The 23,385-nt window shown below is 35.4% G+C and overlaps 5 protein-coding genes across 10 annotated transcripts; 2 read left to right on the forward strand and 3 right to left on the reverse strand.

Moving 5' to 3' along the window:
- Positions 1–473: 473 nt before the first annotated feature.
- On the forward strand, positions 474–12,492 carry Kif19A (Kinesin family member 19A). The gene is made up of 14 exons (XM_067356801.1): positions 474–1,007; positions 2,416–2,487; positions 2,620–2,715; positions 3,724–3,927; positions 4,404–4,553; positions 4,937–5,152; positions 5,225–5,706; positions 5,829–6,004; positions 6,174–6,334; positions 6,532–6,745; positions 6,943–7,141; positions 7,620–7,766; positions 8,195–8,316; positions 9,655–12,492. Exons 1-13 carry the CDS (start codon positions 906–908, stop codon positions 8,313–8,315), a joined length of 2,340 nt encoding a protein of 779 aa, XP_067212902.1. The 5' UTR covers positions 474–905; the 3' UTR covers position 8,316; positions 9,655–12,492.
- LOC105671416 (uncharacterized) lies at positions 7,953–10,956 on the reverse strand. The gene is made up of 2 exons (XM_012365568.2): positions 10,732–10,956; positions 7,953–10,059 (listed from the first exon to the last, which is right to left on the reverse strand). The coding sequence occupies exons 1-2, from the start codon at positions 10,954–10,956 to the stop codon at positions 9,646–9,648; spliced, it is 639 nt and encodes a 212-aa protein (XP_012220991.1). The 3' UTR covers positions 7,953–9,645.
- A 774-nt stretch (positions 12,493–13,266) lies between the features above and the next one.
- Elp6 (Elongator complex protein 6) lies at positions 13,267–14,739 on the reverse strand. Of its 2 annotated transcripts, XM_067356854.1 has the most exons (3): positions 14,585–14,724; positions 14,330–14,390; positions 13,267–14,199 (listed from the first exon to the last, which is right to left on the reverse strand). In XM_067356854.1, the coding sequence occupies exon 3, from the start codon at positions 14,189–14,191 to the stop codon at positions 13,367–13,369; it is 825 nt and encodes a 274-aa protein (XP_067212955.1). In that variant the 5' UTR covers positions 14,192–14,199; positions 14,330–14,390; positions 14,585–14,724; the 3' UTR covers positions 13,267–13,366. The 2 variants fall into 2 exon arrangements, with proteins under 2 accessions (XP_067212955.1, XP_012220592.1); XM_012365169.2 differs by lacking the exon at positions 14,330–14,390 and having other exon boundaries at positions 14,585–14,739.
- A 305-nt stretch (positions 14,740–15,044) lies between these two features.
- Dic1 (Dicarboxylate carrier 1) lies at positions 15,045–20,014 on the forward strand. The gene is made up of 9 exons (XM_012365683.2): positions 15,045–15,506; positions 16,255–16,358; positions 16,434–16,587; positions 16,879–17,034; positions 17,306–17,472; positions 17,556–17,763; positions 17,869–17,949; positions 18,026–18,082; positions 18,171–20,014. The coding sequence occupies exons 3-9, from the start codon at positions 16,492–16,494 to the stop codon at positions 18,285–18,287; spliced, it is 882 nt and encodes a 293-aa protein (XP_012221106.1). The 5' UTR covers positions 15,045–15,506; positions 16,255–16,358; positions 16,434–16,491; the 3' UTR covers positions 18,288–20,014.
- On the reverse strand, positions 19,999–23,348 carry LOC105671470 (uncharacterized). 5 transcript variants are annotated; one of them, XR_010890650.1, is made up of 9 exons: positions 22,669–23,348; positions 22,424–22,494; positions 22,186–22,322; positions 21,755–21,857; positions 21,580–21,638; positions 21,196–21,503; positions 20,859–20,960; positions 20,641–20,760; positions 19,999–20,545 (listed from the first exon to the last, which is right to left on the reverse strand). XR_010890650.1 is itself a non-coding variant. In XM_012365682.2 (9 exons), the coding sequence occupies exons 1-9, from the start codon at positions 22,735–22,737 to the stop codon at positions 20,101–20,103; spliced, it is 1,536 nt and encodes a 511-aa protein (XP_012221105.1). In that variant the 5' UTR covers positions 22,738–23,097; the 3' UTR covers positions 19,999–20,100. The 5 variants fall into 5 exon arrangements, 2 of the variants coding, with proteins under 2 accessions (XP_012221105.1, XP_012221104.1); XM_012365682.2 differs by having other exon boundaries at positions 20,859–21,115; positions 21,196–21,470; positions 22,669–23,097; XM_012365681.2 differs by having other exon boundaries at positions 20,859–21,115; positions 22,669–23,089.
- Between the last annotated feature and the right edge of the window lie 37 nt (positions 23,349–23,385).

Here is a 23,385-nt window from a genome sequence, read left to right on the forward strand (position 1 = left end):
GAAAAAATTAGAAATTGCACGATGAAACTCTTCGATTGATATCGATATCGTTACGATACTTGGAAAAAGTATCACTTTATCGCGAAAACCTAAAAGGCATCGCTATATTCCGTCCTAATTCTGCAGCGAAACGACTTATCCGCTTTAAATCCGAGTCACAATGGCATTCGGTTGAATTTTTAATATACCGCAGATTAGTACATGTGATGTAACAGCGCGAAAGTGGTAACAGTTTATGCATTAGCCACGTCATTGTTAATGCAGATCCTTCGGTCGAATGTCGCGGTACGCCCTACAATATACCGTATCCTTTCGCGTACATAGTAAACTGCCGGACGCCTTTACCTGGGCAGGTGGACAGGTGCGCTTCAGTCGGTCGCCCGACCGTGTCGCGATAACATTCCGCATATTCCGCTCACTTCGCGTGCGTGCTCATCGTCAGCTGAACGCATAATTACAACGCACATCCGATCCGTTTTGTTTACACAACGTGCACGCAAACATTTCGTGCGCATTAAGCTCGCGGAGGAATAAAAATCTTTTTTTATTGTTTCAACGGTTCGCATCAAGATTTTCTTCAATTGTCTCGCTCCTTTTTTTTTTTATTATTATTAATAGATCGGCGAGTTGCGCGATTTGTGCAAAGCTCCGAGTTCCGCGAGACACGGGGATGCTTCGCAGCGGAATGTTTGCTCGCGCAATGACAAGTGCAGCGATAAGTATCGACGTGGGTGATCGCGGGAGGAAGGTTATCGAGCGGTAACGTGGTGCACGTGTAAACTTAGCATAAACACGCGGCGCGAGTCGATTAATGGAGCGTTTCATTTAACGGGTCGCGCCAATTGATCTCAATTGTATCGCATTCGCGCGCGAAATAATTGCGTCGTCGCAAAAAGAAAAGAAAAATGACACAATACAGCAGCGGTAGCAGTAGCAGCGGCAGCAGCATCGGCCAAAACGATTTCAAGGATCGGGGCGGCCGAGGAGCGTTGGAGGAAAAACTCATGGTGCATGATTTTCAAAGATTAATCTTGGCAATCGATAATTCCTTCGTTTTGTAGGGGAAAAAAAACTCGAAGTAAATTGCAACGCAAAATGAAAAAATTACTGCGCGTTTAATCTAACGCTTGATTTCGGCAAATCGATCGCAATTGATAATTGCAGATTATAATTGTGTGATATTCTAAAGTTGTGATTAATTCTTTATTAATTTCTTAATAAATTGCAGAATTATGACGCATGAACATGTATCCATAAAATATAAAAGTAAAAAGATCTCTCATTATCCATTGCTAACTACGCGCAAATTACTAAATGGTTTTTCCATTTTACAGAATCAATAAATGTATTTCTTGTTTCTTCATCAAATTATGGCACGAATCGAAGAATGCATCAATAACAATACCGATAAACAGATCCTCGTTTACAATTTATGTGGTGTTATTTATGAAAAAGAATTAGACACATATTCGTCGATTTCGCAGAATATCACGCGATAATTAATAATTAAAGTAAATAGTGCAGAAGAATATTGTATTAGTTTCATCTATATTGGTTTTTAATACTAATTAAATGAATCGTATTTTTAATTATTAAAACATTTAAGATGTGAAATATAATTTTATTTATTAATTATTCAAAATATCGCTCTTCGAGGAAGAAATATTTATCTTTGATTAAGCAATCTCTTAAGTTTTCAACGAAAATATCACTTTATTTATTATTTTTTATATTTATCTTTCAAAAATTTTTTATATTTATTTTTTTTATAAAATATGGTAAAAAGTTTTTCGAGAGAAAAAGTCGTGATGTCAGTTTGAGATGAGTACTTAAAGGAATAACGGTATAATATTTTCATGGACAAAAAACATCGCAAAAAGTAAATTGAAGTCGGGTCATTGCGCCTGAGTTTCTCACATTAATTGCAAATCAATGACAAATAAACGTGAGAAAAAAAGTCCTTAGCCAACGGTCTCTCATGAGATATTCGTTATTGTTACATTGAATGCCAAAATTAAAGTGTCATTAATTATTGCTTATCAGCGTCAATTCATTTGCGAATTAATTTGCTGTTTACTTTCGATTAATTCTATTATCTTATTTGACATCTCTACATAGTCTTATCACCTTTAAAAAACTCTTTTGCGGAAAATACGTCTTGTATATGAGTTCTAATTATATAATAATCGTATGTATGCATACACACACACATTTAGCTTTTATAAAAGGAAAATAAATATAAGAAAATTTTTAACAGATAAATATAAAAAAATAACAATAGATGAAGCAATATTCTTGCTGAAAAATCTTAACGTTGACGTTTTGCGGAATCATACATATCATTGATTCGTATATAAAAAAGAATTAAATTTATTGTAGTGTATAATTTTTTATTTTGTCATCTTGTCATCTTAGGTCGCTGTTCGAATCCGACCTTTCGCCCCCAATGAAAGCGGCACCAGGTCTTTGCACGCCGTTAATGATAAGGTAAATTGACACATTAATCTATTTACTCGTTAATTAAACTCGCTTAAAGTAGAACTCGGCACGCTGTTATTCGCTAACTTAATTCGCTTCAATTCTAATAACTTTTCAAAAATGTTTTTATCAAATTCGCAGATGGTAATGCTGGAAGATCAAGATGGCGATAAGCAGAAACGCACAGTACCGCGACAGTATCTCTATGACATCGTTTTCGGAGAAGATTCGACACAGGCGAGTTATTTATTCACATCAAACCAACGATTAAAAAATATTTATTCTACGATTCACATATAACGTTGCACACAAGTCTCTCCTATTAATTGCAAATCAATGATAAATAGACGTGACAAGCAAAATGATCGAACAAAAGGTCGATAGTCTCTCGATTCATAAACACGGATGTATTCATTATTGTTATATTGACAAAATCAGACGATGCAAAGCATTTTATCGCTATTCCATCGCTAACTTCAATCCGTCTCAGAAATCTGTCCTTAACCCTTTGCGGCATAGTGACACTCCAGAGTGTCACCTTTTTCTGTACACTTTTTTACATTTTTGAAACACTATTTAATTAGTTTTAATGACAAAAAGCATATAAAATGTATTAGAGAACATCCTTTCATAGAAATAAAAAAGAAAACAAATGTTATTGTTAATTAATTGAACGTTATAAATTAATTAATTAAAAAAAAAAAACGATTTTTTTTAAATAAATGTAATTCTGAGTAATTAACAGTATAAAATAATCTGAAGATGATATCTAGAGAGTTTTTGGGGTCGCTGATTACGAATCCAGTGTCAGTTTTTAAAAATTCAAAATGGCGGATTCAAGATGGCCCCCCTAAAAGTGAAAAATTACCCAATCTTCATGAAACTGAGTACTCAGGGGTTTTCGGGGTCGCTGATTACGAATCTGATCTCAGACTTATAAATTCAAAATTCAGAATACATAAAGTACCCAGTTTTATCTCGATCAAGTAAATTTTCACATTTCCGTCGGCCATCTTGGATCCGCCATTTTAAATTTTCAAAATCTGACTTCAGATTCGTAATCAGCGACCCCGAAAACCCCCGAGTAACAATTTTCAGCTGTTTTCCGTGTAAAGAAAAATGTATGCCGCAAAGGGTTAAGAGACTTTCAGCTAATAACGGAATATTCTGTATACTTCAAATATTACGTGCATGAAGATTGAAGTATAATTTAATTTGAAGTAAAGTGCGTGATTATTACTTCAGGAGCAAGTTTACGAAGGTACAACGAAGAAATTAGCGCAGGATGTTCTCAACGGCTACAACGCAACCGTATTCGCGTACGGCGCGACCGGCTCGGGGAAAACGCATACGATGGTGGGAACGTCGTCGAATCCTGGAATTATGGTGCGCGCACTGAACGATATTTTCTTAGCTACGAGAAAATTACCGGACGACGCAGACTTCACGGTGAGTTTCGCCGAAAAAATTTTTTTTCCCTTTGGTCTCAATTTTCTTTCCTTATTTCTGGATAAGATTTTCTCGTTATCGTTTCATTTCCTTCCCGTTTTCTTATCTCTATTCCACATCCTTAGATATTTTCCACTTTTATCTTCGGCAGATTCATGCGCTATTTGTGGCAATCGTTTTTTTACGCAATTTTGAACATTTTTTCTATTGTTTCTATACAAACAGCTCTTCTTCAATTGTAAATACAGCATTCTGTCGTATTGTTCGATTCACTTCGCATTCGTGCGTTTCCTTCGCAAATGTTTGAGAAAATTTTCTATTTCTCTTTTTGAAGTCCTACATTAAAGAGTCTTGCAGCAGAACATGTATATAGATTCTTTTTTTATCTATTGCGTTATTCGTGGGATGTTTTGAGTAAAATTTTTGGAACTTTACCTAATTCTGTCATTAAATCTTTTTATTTTGCACAATGGTAGGTCACAATGTCGTATATGGAGATTTACAACGAGAACATTCGCGATCTCCTTAATCCTAGCGCGGGATATCTGGATCTACGCGATGACACTCGAGGTCGCAACGTTATGGTCTCAGGATTGACGGAAGTCTCCACTAACTCGACCGAAGAAGTACGACGATCATTTATTCGATGCATGATTCATTTTACAGAAACATTCTGCAATTAAAAAAATCTTAAATTTTGCAGATATATAATACATATAAAATTAACCATACAACAATTTTTTTCTTTTAAAAAAGCAATTCTAAGAAATGTCTATTTAAGAGAATCCGATTTTTCACTTTTTACTGATACTTGTAAAAGTATAAGTCACCGAAAAGACGTTTCCACTCCTGGAATCATTTTTTCGCCAGAAAAAATGTCTGTGTGATTGAATTTATACTTTTTTCCATTTCTGCAACGTTTCAAGATCTTTTTCAATTTCTGACCTTTTTCAATTGTCAGACCTTCTTCGTCAAAAACGAAATAATACGAGACATTCATTCAACACAGGTGATGCAGCTGTTGGACAGAGGTAACAAAGCGCGAACAATAGAGCCGACAGCCGCGAATAAAACCTCATCGCGAAGTCACGCGCTCCTCAGCGTGACAGTTAGACAGTCCTCTCGGCCGTCTCAGGGTGGCGATCAGCGTTTGCGCCACAAAGTGAAGCAAGGGAGACTATTTATGATCGATCTCGCCGGCTCTGAGCGTGCTAAGCAGACCAAGGTGGGTCAATCTCAACCGGCTCCTTCCACGCGACGTGGAGAAATTTTGTATTAATTCAACATGATGTTGCAGAACAAAGGCAAGAGGCTGCAAGAAGGCGCGCACATCAACAGATCCCTCCTCGCGCTGGGCAACTGCATCAACGCTCTATCCGGCGGCGCGCGATACGTGAATTATCGCGACTCCAAGCTCACGCGGTTGCTGAAGGAAGCCCTGAGCGGCAACTGTCGCACCGTCATGATCGCCCACGTGTCGCCGGTGAACGCGCAACGCGACGAGAGCAGGAACACCCTGATCTACGCGGACCGCGCCAACAAGATCTCCAACAAGGTCGAGCGGAACGTGCTGGACGTCAGCTATCTGCACGTCGCGCAGTACCGCGACGTGATCAACGACCTGAAGAGCGAGATCTCGCGTCTGCGAAACAAGATGCAGGACGACAGGCCGAAGAGGACGGAATCGGAGAAGGAAACGGCGGACAACGCGCGCGGCAATGATTTCAGATCGCTGCGGGAGAAGATCGTGTCCGCTTTTAAGGAGCAGATGCGTTTAAGGTGCGTTCGCATTGTTTCCGCGAAAATCTAGAGCGTTATGTTTATCTCCTAAAATTCTAGTTTGATCGAAACTGGTCAATCGTCCATTCGCTAATTTCTCAACAAATGAATTCTCGCGACAGGAGGAAGCTGATGGAATTGGACAGTCATCTCTTGGGCCTGAATATCGCTGCCGAGCAGCAACATTCCGTAATCTCACATTGGGAATCGAGGAATAACAAAGTCTATGGAAAGTCACGGGACTCCAGCACGCGTCGCACCGGTACGGATTACCAAGTGGACGAGGTGGACGACATCGGTGAGTGAAGCGAAGTCATCGACAGCAACCGTCTAGTGTTATTAATCGGATAACAATTCGGTGCAAAGTGAAAAAGTGCAGAAATTATTTTTCAACATTTTAAATTCGTCGATTAATAAATTCTATAAACGGCGTTCGCAGTAAAGTTGACAATATCTTAATGTCCTAGATCTTTTAGAAGATACCGATCTGGAGGACGACCTGACCGTGCAACAGGCGTGGACGGAACTGACGGAAATCACGAGAGAGCAGGAAAGGTACGCGGAGATGCGCGCCGCTGCGGAAAAAGAGCTCGAGGCCTGCCGAAAGCGCAGCGCCACGCTCGAAGATGTAAGATCTAACTTTTCTCGTCTTGATCGTGCAAGTAAAGTTAAGAAAAAAAAAAAAAAAAAGAAATGCGATTATCGTTGCGTGTATCAATTACGCGGAATCGCGGCATAATAATCGATAAATGAAATCGAGTGCGTTGTCTAGTCAAAGTTGAAAAAAAAAAAAATGTTGAAGAAAACGACACGTGTTTCCTCCAGGAACTGCCATCGCGCATCAACTCGGACGAAGAGCGCGAGCTGTTGGCGCTGATGCTGAGAGTCCACGAGCTTGAAGCGGATAAAATGATGCTGCAGAGCGAGAGGCTGGTTAAACAGCACGAGCTGAGGCGTCGCGAGCTGCTGCTGCTGCGTTACGATCGACAGCGACAGATCTCCGACGAGATCATCACGAGACAGCGACGGATTATGGAAGGTCAGTAAGCGCTGATTCGAAGCGTTTGTACACGAATCGATAGATCACATATGCGAAAAAAAAAAAAAACTCCGATTAAAAATCAAAGATACGATCTTAAAATGTGGTCGTCAGCGCGTTTTAGCGAGCTGCATTCCCAACAATAATTCAATAAACGTTCAGCTTTTCCGCTCGACCGATAATATCGCAATCAACAGATGGTCGCTTGACGCTTCCGGCCGATCTGCAGAACCTGTACGCCATGTATCAGCAAGAGATCCAAGCCGCGACGTACATCGACAGCAGCCTCGGCGATCTCGCCATGTCGTCGTCGATCGGCCGCGGAAAATTGCCACCTATATCCAGCCGGCTCAGCAGTTACGACAACTTTAATAGCGACCTGCGAATAGCGAGCAGGTAGATAAAATCGCGGCGTGCATCAATCTTCCTCCTCGCCATTAAATTATCAGACGTGTCTTGTTGATCGCCGAAGGGAATCGAATTGTTCGCCTACCGCAAATACGAGATTGAAGCCGACGTTTCGTGCAAAGACATTTCATCCTCATTAATTATGCGAGAAAGGCTCGTGCTGTCGAATCCGCACAAATCGGCCCGATAGTACGCGAAATCAATGACGGTAATTGCAACTGTTTTCGCGAATGTCTAGTATATATACGTTTTCATGTGAATGCGCGAGGCGAGGAAACAACATTGTGTGTCTATCGCTTATCGCGATCGTTAGACACGTTATCGATCTCCCACGATAATCAACTCGCGCGTTTACGTGCACGAAATTGCCATAAAATTGCATTCTCTCTCTCTCGCGGGAAAAAATTACGCGTGCACGTTCAGTACATATATTAAAGAAAAATGTACATTATTAAAATAAAAACAGTTCCACGGATTCCGATTGGGATTCACCGCTGCCGCCGATTCTGGAACCGCAGGAAGAAGCGGATCACGTGCTGGGGCCAGTAGTGCAACCGTTAATTTCACCGGCCGCCTTGTTCCCGCCGATATCGGCGGCCAACGCGCGAAACCAGTAAGAAAATTTCATTCACTTAAATGCATGTCATTTAAAGTCACGACAAGCGCGCAAGAACACGTGTAAAATCCTGTTTTTAACACTAGAAACGTATCAGATCAGTAGTCAAATGAATCCTTCTAGCAAAGCCTTTTCCGTAAAGTTGAACTAAAAGGATAAAAGAGCTAAGCAAAACCCAATCTATAATTTAAAATAAGAAAAATCAGAGAATTATATAATACGTATACACACAACTCGTATAATCGTTGACATCGCATATGCAATGCGGAAAAATCTAGAAAGAGTGAAAAAATGATTCCTTTTGCAGTATTTCAATTTAGAGAGCGGCGTTTTATCGCTCCAGTTTCAATGCTAGTAAAATTTTATGCGCGTTTGCATATCTCTTAAAATATCTTTCATGTTTTCCTTTTTTTTTTTTGAACCAGCGATAAGAAGCTTCGTCGAATAGCAAGTGATGACAGCATAGAGTCGGGGCGATTTGTGCACAATAGTGATCATTACAACGCTCTCAGATCGAGAACCGATGATCGCGACGCAGGAAGCTGAGGTAAAAATTTACTGTTTTGCAATAAAAAGCTAAGCTGAAAATTATCTGTAAAATATTATTCATAAGACAGCCGAGATAAAAATTTGCTGTTCCGCAAGAAAATCTGACGCATTTATCTGATTCTCATTAATCATTAATTTTTTCCCCCGAAAAAAGTCTATTATATCCGATTAGAGACAAGTTTTGTCTCTAAACGATTTCAAAACGATTGTTATTTTATATTAACTTCGTCGATCAAATATAAAATCGTTTTGAAATAGATATTTAAAAAACCACAAGTATCCATTTCAGTTAGATTTATCCTTCTAAAACACATAAAGAGATTGAATCTGATTTTGAAAAACAAAAAAAGAGATTTTCTTTGCACAGAATATTGTATAAAAAAAAAGCCTGTAATAAACGTGAATTAAAAATTAAATAACTAAAATCAATAAAGCGGTTTATAACGTCACGAGACGTCAAGTCTGCCATGCTTCTCGCGGAAATTGTAAATTATCGTTTAGAACTGAGTCAACTCGATAAGAAATCGCTTTTATTGGATTTCTTTCTCGACGTGCCTTTCTTAAGGCTTTCCAATTATTCGGAAATGCGCCCTTATGCATACGTAACGCGACAACACACGGCAACCAGTCAGTCAATATCACCCCCCCCCCCCCATTTATACGGAACAATAATATTTTCGCTCTGACATCGTTCTCGTTACTCATCCCGGCCATTACCTAACGAGAAAGATAGAACTTGACTGCGCTTTAACATGCAGCAATGTTTGTCCGCATAGCTATCCTCCATTGATCACGTTTATCCATTTCTCGCGCTTGCATTTACACAGCAATATCGAGGAATCGTGCCGGCGGGGCTCACTGTTGTAATGCAAAACTAGCGACTCCCATCTCGTTCGCGTTTCAAAGACGCATTAACTCTACTTCGAATAAAAACATCTCTGCGCGTAAACGATTAAAATCGTACTTTCGTTTGAAAATTTTATTTCCAAGTGATTCGAAGAATATCTAAATTTTTTTACTTTATAACGCATCGTCCTTGGCGCATAATGAAATTGCTCTGCAATTGTTCAAATGGATTTGTCAGTCGGTTAAAAAGTGATTGATCAATGTAAGATTGAATTTTATTTCCAAGTGATTCGAAGAATATCTAAACTTTTTTACTTTATAACGCATCGTCTTTGGCGCATAATGAAATTGCTCTGCAATTGTTCAAATGGATTTGTCAGTCGGTTAAAAAGTGATTAATCGATATAAGATTGAATTCTAAGTCTTAAAATCTTAAATTGGAAGTATAAAACACTAATGACGCGTCCTGGCGTATGTTTTATTATTCCAGATTAATCTTCAGGTGCTCTCGACGTCTCTCGCGAGCGGTATTGCGCGGCTTGGCGTTCTTAGGCGATTCGTGCTCGAATCGCTTCGTCGTTTTCTCGTCGTCCGCCACGAGCATGGCTTTAACGAGTGCCGAGAGGTCTACTGAAGCTACGCGACTGCTTCGTCTACGTGGTGCCGGTACGTCGGCCTGCAAGGCATCGGCGAGATTCTTAGCGCGATGTTTTTTCCGCGAGGCGTTCGTGGCTTCCGGTTGCTCGTATAACGATCGAATGAAGGCGCGCCGCTGATAACATTGATCGTCAGTTCGACGGGCGACGCGTCTATCTCGCGCTCGGCTCAGCGGAATGTCCTTTCGCACTCGGTTCAGCGAACGGTCGACGACGCTCGTTTTGCTCAAGTTTAACAACTGGAAACGCAGTACTTCGTGTTTCGTATTTCCATAGTAATTCATTTTCCTACGGTTTATCATAACTATTGGTACGCGTATCGATTGAGAACGTTTTCCACGTGAATTCTGCGTGAATTCTTCGCAAAATTGTATCGTAAACGTCTACATTGTTTATTTTTTTTCAGCAGACAATGTAAACTACAATTACATCGTTCAACAATTGATTGAACATTTAACTGAAAAATTGTAATATGGTATATAAAATATTAGAATCATTGCCTCTAAAATGAAATACGCACTTGCGTCAACAAAATTTCAACTAAAATATAAAATTGTCGTTTATAAATCACATATTACTTATACATGAAACATATGCGTAGTTTACATTGTCTACACGTAGACTGTACGCGTAAACGCACAATCTTAATTTTTTTATCCAAAAGTTCCATTTTTAAATGATCTAGAATATCTAAAAATGTTTCAACTTGTGTGATGTTGACGCAACATTGCGGAAAAAATTCTCAAAAATGTTATTGTTTCTTTTTCGAGACTGTAGAAATTAATGCAGAAGTGACAAGAAATTAAATTACAAGATCTTTCATGTGCTGTGTAAAGTGACGTCAAACTAGATTAACCAAAGATTACGTTTTCGCAACGCATCGGAAAAATATACGAAAATAATTAACTTACCGGAAACATTGAAGCGGACACGTCTGAGATACGTTGTCGTTTCTGCGCGGAGGCCTGCCGCTCTAACACGCTGTTTTCATCGTCAAACTTGATTCTCGTGTCTTCTTCATTCGGGGATACGCTCGGCGGTGATTTTTCAACATTTAAAGACGTCCATTCGTTCAACTGTTCGTCCCACTGCTTCTTCCATTCGTCCCAGTAGAGCTTGGTCTTACCGAATATCATGGGTTCGGCGAAGAGCGGACATCGCCTCCACGGCTACACTATCGGAGAAAATCGTTCGATAGAGTCGATCACTCGATCTGAGTAATCGCGCGAGTAAAACAAGCAGCGGTAAAATATCTAGTGGACACTTATTGCGCGACGTGGGTTTCAATAACCGCGAGGGAAATTAATATAGTCGAACTTTCGCATTCTTAACGTTCTATTCTTTCCTATTCTCAATATTTCTTCGCATTCGTGACAACTAAGCTTCTTCAATCTCTTCTCTCACGTTGCTCTTTTACTATTTCACTATTTACCATGAACGGAAATGTCGTCATATATGACCCTCTGCAAAGGAATCCGGTTTATGACAAAAAAAAATCAAGTTTTCAAGAAAAACACACATAATTTGACAACGTATTTTAAATAACCATAATTTTAAAATATCTACAGTATTTTATTAATATTTTACTTCATTTATATTTATTTCATAATAAATTTGATGTTTAATTTTCCTTGTTTCTCTTCTTTGAAAAGATTGTCACAAAATATTTACAAAAATAATATAAAATTTCTTTTTTTTTTAACTCAATTTCTATTTCAATTCTAAAACTAGCAACTTTACATCAGTTTTATTGATAATATAGTTTGTTTGTAGATAAATAGAGAGAGAATTGCGTAAATATAAAAGTTTTGTCATAAACTTTCTTCGAAGAGGTTCACATATATCTTTTTTCGCTCTCTTGCTTTGTCTCTGAACTTCAATGTGTGCAAGATGTTTTTCAATTTCTACATGTATGTATTACAATATGAATGAGGAAAAATTAAGAATAGAGATTATTTTGTCCCGATGAGCTAAGTATGCGAAAACTCGACTATAAGTACGAGCAAACTCTGTAACTACTTCCTTTTGTGTGATTATTACAAAATATATGTATAAAATATGTCGAATGTGATGTAAAATTGTGCTAAAACTGTGTTGATATATATGTATATATAAATAATATTAAATTGATCGAAAAATTTGTTTGCTTTTTCATACATGCTTTTATAAATTAAAAGAAAAAACATAAAAGAATGCAAACAAACTTTTTGATCAATCTAATATTTTCAAGAAGTTTTGTTATATTTTTCGATATAAAATACTATAGAACTTCAATTTAACTTGCTTAGTTTGGTTAGAAATAGCAATGTATAGTTTTAACATCATTGTCCCGAGGCCAAGTTATGCATCTTTTACCGATTTCGATCGCGCTGTCGAATCCGATTGCGCGTCGTCGTAACGACGAAAAGCTTCCATCTTTATGGAGAGTTGCTTTATAATCTTATCCATGAACCTGGACATTGCTTCCCGACACTGCGAGGTCATTTGCGCGGGATACGTTTGTGACAAGTATTCGAATAAAGACGTTACGAGATTCTAAACGAAAAATTTGATGAAACAAAACCGTTCGGTAACGAACGGCAACGTTGTTTTGGAAATTCCAAAGAGAAAATTATTGTTACTCTACTTATGTTTCCTTAAAGAAAGAAACAATAAATTCCTACGTACACACATATCTTGTTCATCTAATCGCATGTCCTTGTGCACCATCGCTATATAACCAACAAATCGATCCAACCGTTTCGGCCTATCATTGAAGTCCAATAGAAGATAACCCATTGTTTCCATGATCACTGAAAATTTCGTCATAGTATGCGCATCGAAGATCACGAGCAAATTGGGCTCCAGCGTAAAAAATTTCACATATTGCGGATAAGCTTTGCAAAAGCTGAAATCATTTTTTGAAAAGAAATCAACATATTTTTAAATAATTCTTTGATTATTGCTTATCAGCGTGTATTGACGAGATAAAACATCCTTTCTTCCCTTCAAACGCGCGATTTTACCTCATGAGCCAAGCGTTGCCGTGAAATTGAGGGTTAATTTCGATCCCCGACCAGACTTTTTTAACCAATGCATATTCTTCCGCACTGAATCTATAGTAATCCAAAGTACCAGGTTTCTCATAGATACTCTGTTTCGTGCCCATTTGTGATAAACAAGAGATACTATTTGTAAATAGCGCGCGCAAAATGTCATGTTCCAATTTAATAAAACCTGAATGCAACAGTGTGAAGTATGCGACTGAATAGCATTGTGAAGTAAGCGATTAAAATTCTTGCTTGTTGAGAACTCGTATCTGAAATGCACGTTTAAATAAAATAATTTTTCATAAAGAACAAAAAACAAGATGTATGCTGTAAACTGATGTATAAAAATAGAAAAAAATACTTACATCTAATTTTTAATCTATTTTGATGTACATAATAAATATATGTTATACAAAATATAATATTAAATTGTATTTTTATAATACAATATGTACTTTTACAATATCTAAAAATAAAATATAAAAAAAAACAAGGGACAATGGTTAAAAGTTATCACCTACGACAGAACAGACATTGCGCCAGATGTATAAATCTTTACTTGCCAATCTGACAATTTAAATAAATGCGTCGTTTCTTCTGGCCAATGATACTTTAATCTCACAGAGTCTATCCTCCAGTGAACGATCAATTTACCAGACGTATCGCTAGAGTGTCCTGTCTTAAACGGCTTAGTCGCAACGCATAGATGTGCCATGTGTTTCAACACGTTAGCAACAGCATCTGCATTTGAAGTCTGTGGATCCCACTGATACGTATGTGTGAGAATACAAAGCTGAGACAAGGGATGGGATGCTACAGACGATCTTAAGTATCTTACAAAGTACATGGTGTCGCGCATACTAAGGCCAAGATCAAGCAAATGATTTATGTCATCAACAATAAGGACAACAGATCCCTGAAACTTTGCTGCCTCATCGTAGCTCTTTTTGACGCATGTAAAAAGTTTGTGCACAATATCCATATGTTCTGCTGAAATTGCATCTGGGATTACAATTTCCTCTTTATCCATGGAATCATTACACAGATCAGCAATGTTGTTGGCTACAATTTTCATCGGCTCAACAACTGTAACTTGACCCTTCTCTTTTAAAGCTAAAAGGTTATAGCCGAGTCTCATGCCGACATTGTGATAGTGACCAAAAGTATTATGACAAAGAACAAGACAAATGGCTTGCATTTTCTTCAAGGCGTGTGATAAAACGGCATTCAACAGGAAATTTGCGTTGGTGCCGTGTTGCTCCTCGATCAAGATCATTTTACCATCCATATTTACCCTGTCAATTCCAAGAGTATTGCATACCATTTCCATTGCGCTAGTCATAATAAATTCTGAAAGAAAACAGTGCAGTATTATTAATAAATGTAACGAATATCTTCACCTTTGTAAGATGTTTGGCATGATAGTCCCTTTGCAGCACATGATTACTGCATCGGGGTGGAAATGCCATTATTTCTCTACCTTCAAGGATTAAACTGTGCCTTCAAGAAGCGAAAGACGCAGCGTTACAGTCCTCAAAGGTCTACAAAAATTAAATAGTGAAAGAAATAATCGAGATATATCGGAATCTTTGTAATGTTTTCATAACCTATAAAGTTCGCACAACTAAAAAGTGTATACGGAATATAAACATGGTTCAGTCATAATCTATATTTTATTTAATAATACGTTTGCTTCAAAATAAACTTTATTCATTAGTTGTATTTTTTCATTTACCTTTATCTTTCGGCGATAGCAACAAAATTGTATAGAAGTTCTATAATAGAACAATTACGACGATTGGCGCGATTGCAGCTAAAACTCGAAATAAAATAGCACTGCAATATTATCGATATAATACTATCGATAAAATAGATTGTCGATATAATATCATCGATTTTATAAATACAACACAAATCGATTAATATAACAAAATTATTTGTTTAAAAATTTAAGATTATACAGTCAAACTTTTTCGATTTACCTTCTAAAATATTAATAATATTTTAATTATAATTAGAATACTATAATAATTATAATTGTTTCATTAAAATTATAAATATATAAACATTTATCAATGATATAACAACATAATTAAAACAACTAACAAAATGCTAACTATATTTTACACATTTCTCTATCTGTTTAGGTGGCAATTTTGTGAATAAGATATTCTGCGAATGTAAACAAATTCATAAATTCCACAATTGTTTGAACGATAAACATTATTATCTCGACAAGGCCATCCAGCTCTTCGCTACTTCTATTTTATTTGATATTTTGAAGATCAACGCGCATCTTGTGACTCGCGACTCGCTAATTCTAATCAAACCCGCTAACTCCGATGCAAACTAACGCACAGCTGCGTACCGTCGGCTCGATAAGCGATAAGCGGCGGATAAATCAATGATAAAAATATACTTTTACTCCCTTCACTCCATCCTTGGACTACAGTATTGCGCTCTTTCTCTTTCAACGTCAGATATCGCATATATGTTTACACGTGGCCGTCAGCTGATATATCGCGCGCTTGCCGCGCGCCACTCAGCAGCATCTGCTCCTTCGGAAGGTTTCGTATCTGTACATCAGTCGGAACCCAGCAGTTGTTGGAGTTGGAGTGTCGTTGACGTTATTTTCGCTATCGCCGCCGAGTATCGCTGTGAGTATGCTTTGCATTATTTAATTTTTACTCTATTTTACTCTCGCCGAAATTCGAGTTGCTGTTTCACAACGATAATCAAACGATATGGCAATACGAGGCTCAGATCAGATTTTCAGATATCTTCAAAGTGAGAAATGTCACGATATCGATTTCGAACGATTAAAATGCGTGCGACAGTTAACGACGTACAATTGCAGATCGAAGAGTGTTTGTCTATGTGCGACGCCTAAATTTGCATAATTATAATAATTAATTTATATGCGAGTCGTGTACGGCTTTTGTCTTTTCTTTTCATTTATACGCTTGTGCGCCTTTCTGTCTTTTGTCGTACGAACATTCACTGCAAACAATGACGAAGCACTCGGCGCAAAACGGCGATTTGCACAGTGCGAGAATTAATCTGGCTCACTCGAGGTCGTTGTTCCAAAAAAATTCATCATCGTACGCGAGTTGCGCGTATTTCGAGAATCAGTAATAGCTGTTATCGCAAGGTCACTGTATTTTAATATTAGCATCGCTTGTGTATAATCTGTTTAGTCAGGATTTTCGATTTAGTAAGAGCAATAGAGGGTCACAGATGTTGCAACAGTAATTTGCGCAAAGAGAGATAAAAACTTTGAAATATTTAATATTATTATATATAATATTTGTATTGCCATAGAAAAATTTATCTACACATTTTAGAAAACATAAAATTTGCGTATTTTTTAAATTTTATATTATAATTACTATTGTGATTTTTCAGCCTTGTCTTCCTGCAGCAAAAAATTTTTAATGTTAACATGGGAGCTGTCATTCCAACATAATGAGCAAACAATGTTTTAACTCTGTTTTATAGATAGAAAAAGGGTAAGATAAATTAATTACCTACTTAAAATTATTAAATAGATCCATATATCTCAAGCAATTTTTCTGTTTCTACAGTGCCATAAACTTACTTCTATTTGTTGCTTAATATGAAGTGGAAAGGATAATTATAGCAATGGCAGACAAAAGTAAGAAATTATCACGTTGGTATTTTGGTGGTGTTTCCTCCGCAGCTGCTGCTTGTGTGACTCACCCTTTGGATTTACTGAAGGTTTTTTTCCTTTTTCTGAGAGTAACTTTTATAGAAATTCTATAGCTACTTTTTGACAATATTTAAACTTACTGAAATATACTTTTTTGCTCTACTTGAATTTTTGCAAATATTTATTAAGAAGTCTACAACGGCATTGAGTGAACATAAATATACATAAGATGAATTTTAAATGAGCACAAATGAGATATGCGTGTTTTAATATGTATCCAAAAATTAAACAGATATATTATTAAAAAAAAAACTTGTAGACACACACAATCTGAAAATGATGATTCAAATTCTTTTTAGGTTCACCTGCAAACTCAACAGGAAGGCAAAATATCAATAGTGCATTCGACAATTGGAATAATTAGGAAACAGGGAATATTAGCTTTATACAATGGACTCAGTGCTTCCCTGCTTCGTCAACTGACGTATTCCACAATAAGATTCGGAGCGTACGAGGTTGGTGAACACAAAACTTGCGTGCGTTAAGCGTAAACACCATCTATCGACACAGGAAGATTGTAGAGAAACATTGCAAAATGTAATATTTTTATAATTGTTTGAAATATCACTGCAATGCCATTGCGACCTTGTTGAATTCTTGCGATTTCGCGTCTCTATTTATATTGTCTGCAATATTGCATCGTTACAATATATCTGAAAAATTTCTTGAGGTCATTTCTTTCACAGTTTATATTATATATAAATGGTATTATTTGAAATATAACAGGTCGGCAAGCAGACGCTCGAGACACCCGACCGTCCATTACCATTTTATCAAAAGCTACTGCTGGCCGGAGTTTCCGGTGCTACAGGCGGCGTTTTCGGGACTCCTGGCGATGTCATTAACGTACGCATGCAGAATGATATCAAATTACCGTCCGAACTGAGAAGAAAGTAAGAACGAACGTTTTTTTCGCGTATACTCGTTACGCCTCGAGCGCTGGGTTTTCCTAATTACTTGTCCCTTCATTTCACAGCTACAAGCATGCTTTGGATGGATTGTTCCGTGTAATTCAGCAAGAAGGGGTTCGTCAGTTGTTCAGCGGATGTTCCACCGCCACCATGAGAGCAGTGCTGATGACTATTGGACAATTGAGCTTTTACGATCAAATAAAAACAACATTGCTACAAACTGGCTATTTTCGGGATAATCCATCAACGCACGTTTTATCCAGCGTGTCGGCTGTGAGTGTCGACGAAGATATTAACAAAAAAGATTGATTTCCAAATTTTTCTTGTACTTAGAGAGTAATGATATTATATTTTGCTCCTATTTTGTCTCCTTAATAGGGCGCAATTGCGACAACGCTTACGCAACCTTTAGATGTTCTGAAAACACGAGCAATGAACGCTAAACCCGGAGAATTTAAAGTAAGTATATCCAGATGAAATAAATTATGTAAGAAGTGCACGACTTGAATTTGTTTACAATAATTTCTTTATACAGAGTCTGATGGAAATCTTCCTACATACTGCCAAACTTGGGCCACTGGCTTTCTTTAAAGTATGTATAATTAAAAAAGAATTCGCATATCAATATTGCGAAATAATTTCGATACAGACTTCTTCAATGAGAATCGTTTCTGTTTTAGGGCTATGTACCTGCATTTATCCGATTAGCGCCACAAACTATCCTTACATTTGTGTTCCTCGAACAGCTTAGATACAATTTTGGGTTTTATCCAGAATCAGTGAAGCCGTCGTTATAAATCTGGATGGCTTTGATGAGCAAAACCTATAGCAAAATTTTAAAACAAATTTACATTACATGACGAATGGCACAGGGTACAAATGGACGGAAGTGTCAAGCCTCGCTATAAATATGAAGAAATGGTGATTCACACAAAACATTTACTACTTAGAAATGATTATTTATATGTGCTATCACGCATACATAGTCAAATTATTTAATTAAATAAGTTTTTGTTAGGTTTTTATCCAGAAATTGAAAAATATTTTAGTAATTATAATATTTAGTCTTACGGATTATTGTATCTTCCAATCGATGCATTCCATGTATTAATGTGATATACGCTTGGACGTATGTTATACACGTGCGTGCACGCACATATAGACATATAATTTGTGTGCATATATATACACATTTATACAAATTTATATTTAGTTATATCATCTTTTGCGTGCGCACAGTGATTTTGTTAGTACAAATAACAGAGGATATATATATTTATCTATAAATATTGGCTTGTACAAGTGGTTTCTTCCAATACAGCATGGAATATTCTATGAATGTTCTACGAATATTCTTTAGAATATTAATCTAATAATTAATCTAAGAATTAATAATATTAATCTAAAAACACAAAGCAACGAAAATGAAACAAAAGAAAAAAATTTATCACGAAGCACAAAAGAAATGATTGTTAAGATAAATGATTGTTTTACATGTGTAAATATTCGTGTAAATATGTAATATATTATATATTATAATATATTGTAATATATTGTAATATATTATATATTATATAATATACATATCCGGCGGATATGCATGTTGTGTGGATAGTAACGTAACGTTAATATTATTTTAACTGAATATTTACACATGTACTTTACGATCCTTTCTTTTGTGCTTCGTGATAAATTTTTTTCTCTTCCATTTTCGTTACTTTGTGTTTTTTGTGCGCCCGACGTCGCAGGAAATTGTAATGATGCAACGGGCCCCGTCGCCTCGCCCGGAGATGACATGCTGGAATTTACTGTTGTGCGCTTTTTTTGTGCATCTTGGCGCCCTGTAATTGGACTGCTTTCAGACTCGGATATAACGCCTGGCGAGAGTGCGCAATCTTTGGGCGCAAAAAGTAGATTGATGACCTTGTGGGCGAAATGTTCATAAAACATTTGTAGATCATTCGAGAATATTTATAAAAATTTCTAGCGGGACATCACATGTTCTTTGCACATTCATAAAACACTCATAGGATATTCATAAATATTCTTTAGAATATTCGTAGAACATTCATAGAATATTCCATGCTGTATGGGTTATTAAGGCTTCACATAGCCTCATTAAGGCTTCACTTCATTTATTTCACAAATGTTATATCTACAGTGAACGGAATTGCCAATGAAATGTATAGTACAATTCACGAAAGAGTTTTAGGTGAAAAGATTATAACAAATGTATTTTTTTTAATTACAAAAAGAATGTGTATACGAAAATATATTATTGCTTAAACAGCGTGAATAGGTTGCGACAATGTAAAATATTTTGATGACAGATGCATTGCCATTAAATTTTTTAACCACCTGCACTACTTACGAGAGTGAAAATACGAAATATATATTTTTAATCTTTTATAATCTTTCAGTGAATTATGCGTTCATGTCACCCGCTTTGTTTCAAACAATTGACGAATGACAGAAATTGTAAAATTATAATATAAAAATAAATGCATGTTTAAAATGTTTAAAATGTTTAATGTTTATATTTGTGCATGTATATCCACGTCCATGCAATTACTTAATCTGTACACAATAGATGCACATATATCATTATACTTACTTAAAAGAGAATATAATTTGTTTGGGTAAAGTAAGATTCGTAAATGTCGACAAATCATCTTCTGTGAAAAACTGTTTTGCATAACTTTCATAGTCTTTTTTGCATAAGATTGATTCCAAAGTCTTTGTGTTTTCATTGGACAACAAATTTACAACGCCTGGTGGCACATTAGACATTGAAAACAAGTCACAATATGACAGATTACATATTAGACTACAGGCTTGAATACCACATATCACAATGACAGAATTGCCAGCAAATAAACTTGCTATCACGCGATAAAGCAAAACATTTTCGTCTAATTCTTTAATAACAATAACGCCTCTGGGCTTACGAATTCTTGTTACTTCTAATCTTCCATTTTGAGTGCAAGATAAAGATTTCTCATAAGTGCATAAGAATTTCACCAATTTTAACACTTTATTTGCCAATAGAAATTTGCTAAAAAAAAAAAAAAAATTGTTAAAAAGTAATCAAACAGAAATATATGTACAAAGTAAAATATGATACAATTTTTTTTATATACAATAACATACCGATTGCATTCTAACAGGGATACAAATTTTAATAATATTTGCATTCTTGCTTCAGTAGACTTGGCGCTCCAAATTTTAAATCCTTTCTCAGCTGAATTAATGCATCTATTGATGTCATCGCTATAATAACGATAAATTTAATTACAATACTATGTTCTGTTATACATTTCAAATTCAATAATTACTGCAGGAGTGAAATAAATATTGCACATTTATACCTTGTTGCGTTTGCCCACAGTTCGTTGTATGTACCATGATTGTCATATATCCAGTATGTTCCTTTTACAGGTTGTTGCCATGTGCCATCGTAGAATAGATTTCTAAATATATCATTAGTTGAGTATGCATCTGATTTCAATGGACAGATACCAAGGCTACATTTATATGGCAATGTTCTGCTAAATATTTTTACATAAGGCAAAAGCACGACACCACCAGAGAAATCCATATATGTATTTATAAATACAACGTCTTTCTAAATAAATAAAAATAATGTTTCTTAATAACGCTTAAAGATGTCACAATATATTGAATTACATCATTTAAATGACATACATTTAATAATGCCGCTACATTCTTTGCAGTTGCAAGATTTTCTGACCATAAGGATATCATGCTTGTTACATTAGATATAGTGGGTGTAAGCAATTTTTCTGTGGGTTGGCATGATCCACTAAAAATATGAATAGGAATATTTTGATTCTTAAAATATTTCTCTATAAGCCACAAAGCCTTTTCTTGTATCGATCTATGGATCCAAATTATGTCATTTAGACAATTCTTGGCACTTTTAATTCTCAAGTAGCTGATAGCTGCATACAAATCTGAATCTTTGAATAGTATCATTTCATTAATGCAATGACCTGTACAAATTAAACAAATTCTTTTATTGTAAAATAAAGATATAATTTTGTTATATTATAAGTATTTTTCTCTTACTTAAAAATATATTGTCAAACTTGTCAAATGCATCTGTCGAATTCAATGTCGAATTTTTGCTAAAACAGAGAAACAAGTCTATGAAATTAATGAAATATTAATACATATTAAATTTAATATAAAAAATATAAATAATTGAAATGTTTAAATACAACACATTTTTAAAAATAGTTACATGATTGCATTTTTCAAAAATAACTGCACTTCAGGATCTGAACACATACTGAATAATGTAAGCATTACTGATAAAACTACATCATGACTTGTGTATTCTTTATCTAAAAAAAACAAAAACAAATAAAATGTAAGAAACTAAAAAAGGAAATAATTTCAGCAATGAAGTACATTCACCATTCATTAATATTTATATTACAATCGACTTCTTAAAATCGTGATATTTAAAAACTACAAAATATACCATTTTAACTAATAATTATTATGGTTTCAAGGGATCATAATCTCTAAATATTAATGAGTGTTAAATATATTTCATGGCTGAAACTACTTCCTCGTCCTGTGTATACTTTTATATATAATAAAGCACAAAAATTCCAATAACATAAAATCAGAATATTTTTACAATTGCAATTACACTAATACACTTACCAAAAAAGTTGCCAAAAACAAATTGCATACCAAAATTAGTTAAATATTCAATAATAGTAGTGACATCGTCTACATGTGAACAGCGAGATTTAAAATCAGACAAATTTTTTTCTATTACAGATGCTGCTTTAAGAAATCTATAAATAAAAGAAGAAAATGTTAGCAGTGACAAAAATAGAAGTAATTTTTGTATTTTTATCTTATATTTTTACTTGTATCTTAAGATTAAATACTTCACCTCTCTGCGAAATCATTGACATCTTCAAATGTCATTTCCTCAGATAAAGTAGAAACATTTATAAAAACATCCTAAAAACACATAAAAAATAATAATTATGAATATTTTACTGAAAATACAATTTTTTTCTCTTTAATAGTAAATTTGTTATAACTTGTTAAACATATTTATTTATTTATACGTTAAAATAATGCAAATATACTGCATATTTATATATGTCGTGCGTATGTTAAACGCATACTTACATTATTCCATTTCTTATCATATTCTAGATCAGTATAATATTTGTGTATAGCATTTACTCGCTCAGGCATGATTATTACTCAATGAATTCCAACAGTATTTATTAAAAAAAATAAAAGAAACGTCAGTTGTCACTATTGCACGGTAATTTTAAGAACAGGATGGAAGCAATTTTGTACTAATAAAAAGATTCTTTACTTTTATATAAAAGCAAGTTATTATAAAAGGCACCTTTTAGCTGATAATATTTTTACAACTTCTGATAAGGAATATCACACACACAAAGATAAAACGCACTGAACTATATACACATTAGAATGTGCTGTGACTCTCAGATGTGGAATGACAAAGAAAGCAGCAAGTAAGTTGTGTCTCTTTCTTTTGTAGGCGCATTAAAAGTTTCCATCTTCAATCACTATTTATCTACACATTTACAACCATCATTAAAAATACGTTTTCAACACGTCTACAGAGACAACAAAATAAAGCAAATCTATTGTCCTTATCTTGTGCACCAATATTAATTTTATACGAGAAGTCGTAAGCCAGTAAGTAGTCAGTCATTAGTTAATTATTCTATAAATTTAATTAGTCAAAATTCTTAATCAAAACTAGTTTGCGATAGCAGGCGCTAATATTAATTGTAAAATCAAGTATGATAGTTTTACTAATTATTCTTATTATTCCACCATTATTCTATTGCTTTTATAAATGAGTCA

Source organism: Linepithema humile, chromosome 6 (assembly GCF_040581485.1).
Source record: "Linepithema humile isolate Giens D197 chromosome 6, Lhum_UNIL_v1.0, whole genome shotgun sequence".
Taxonomy (NCBI): domain Eukaryota; kingdom Metazoa; phylum Arthropoda; class Insecta; order Hymenoptera; family Formicidae; genus Linepithema; species Linepithema humile.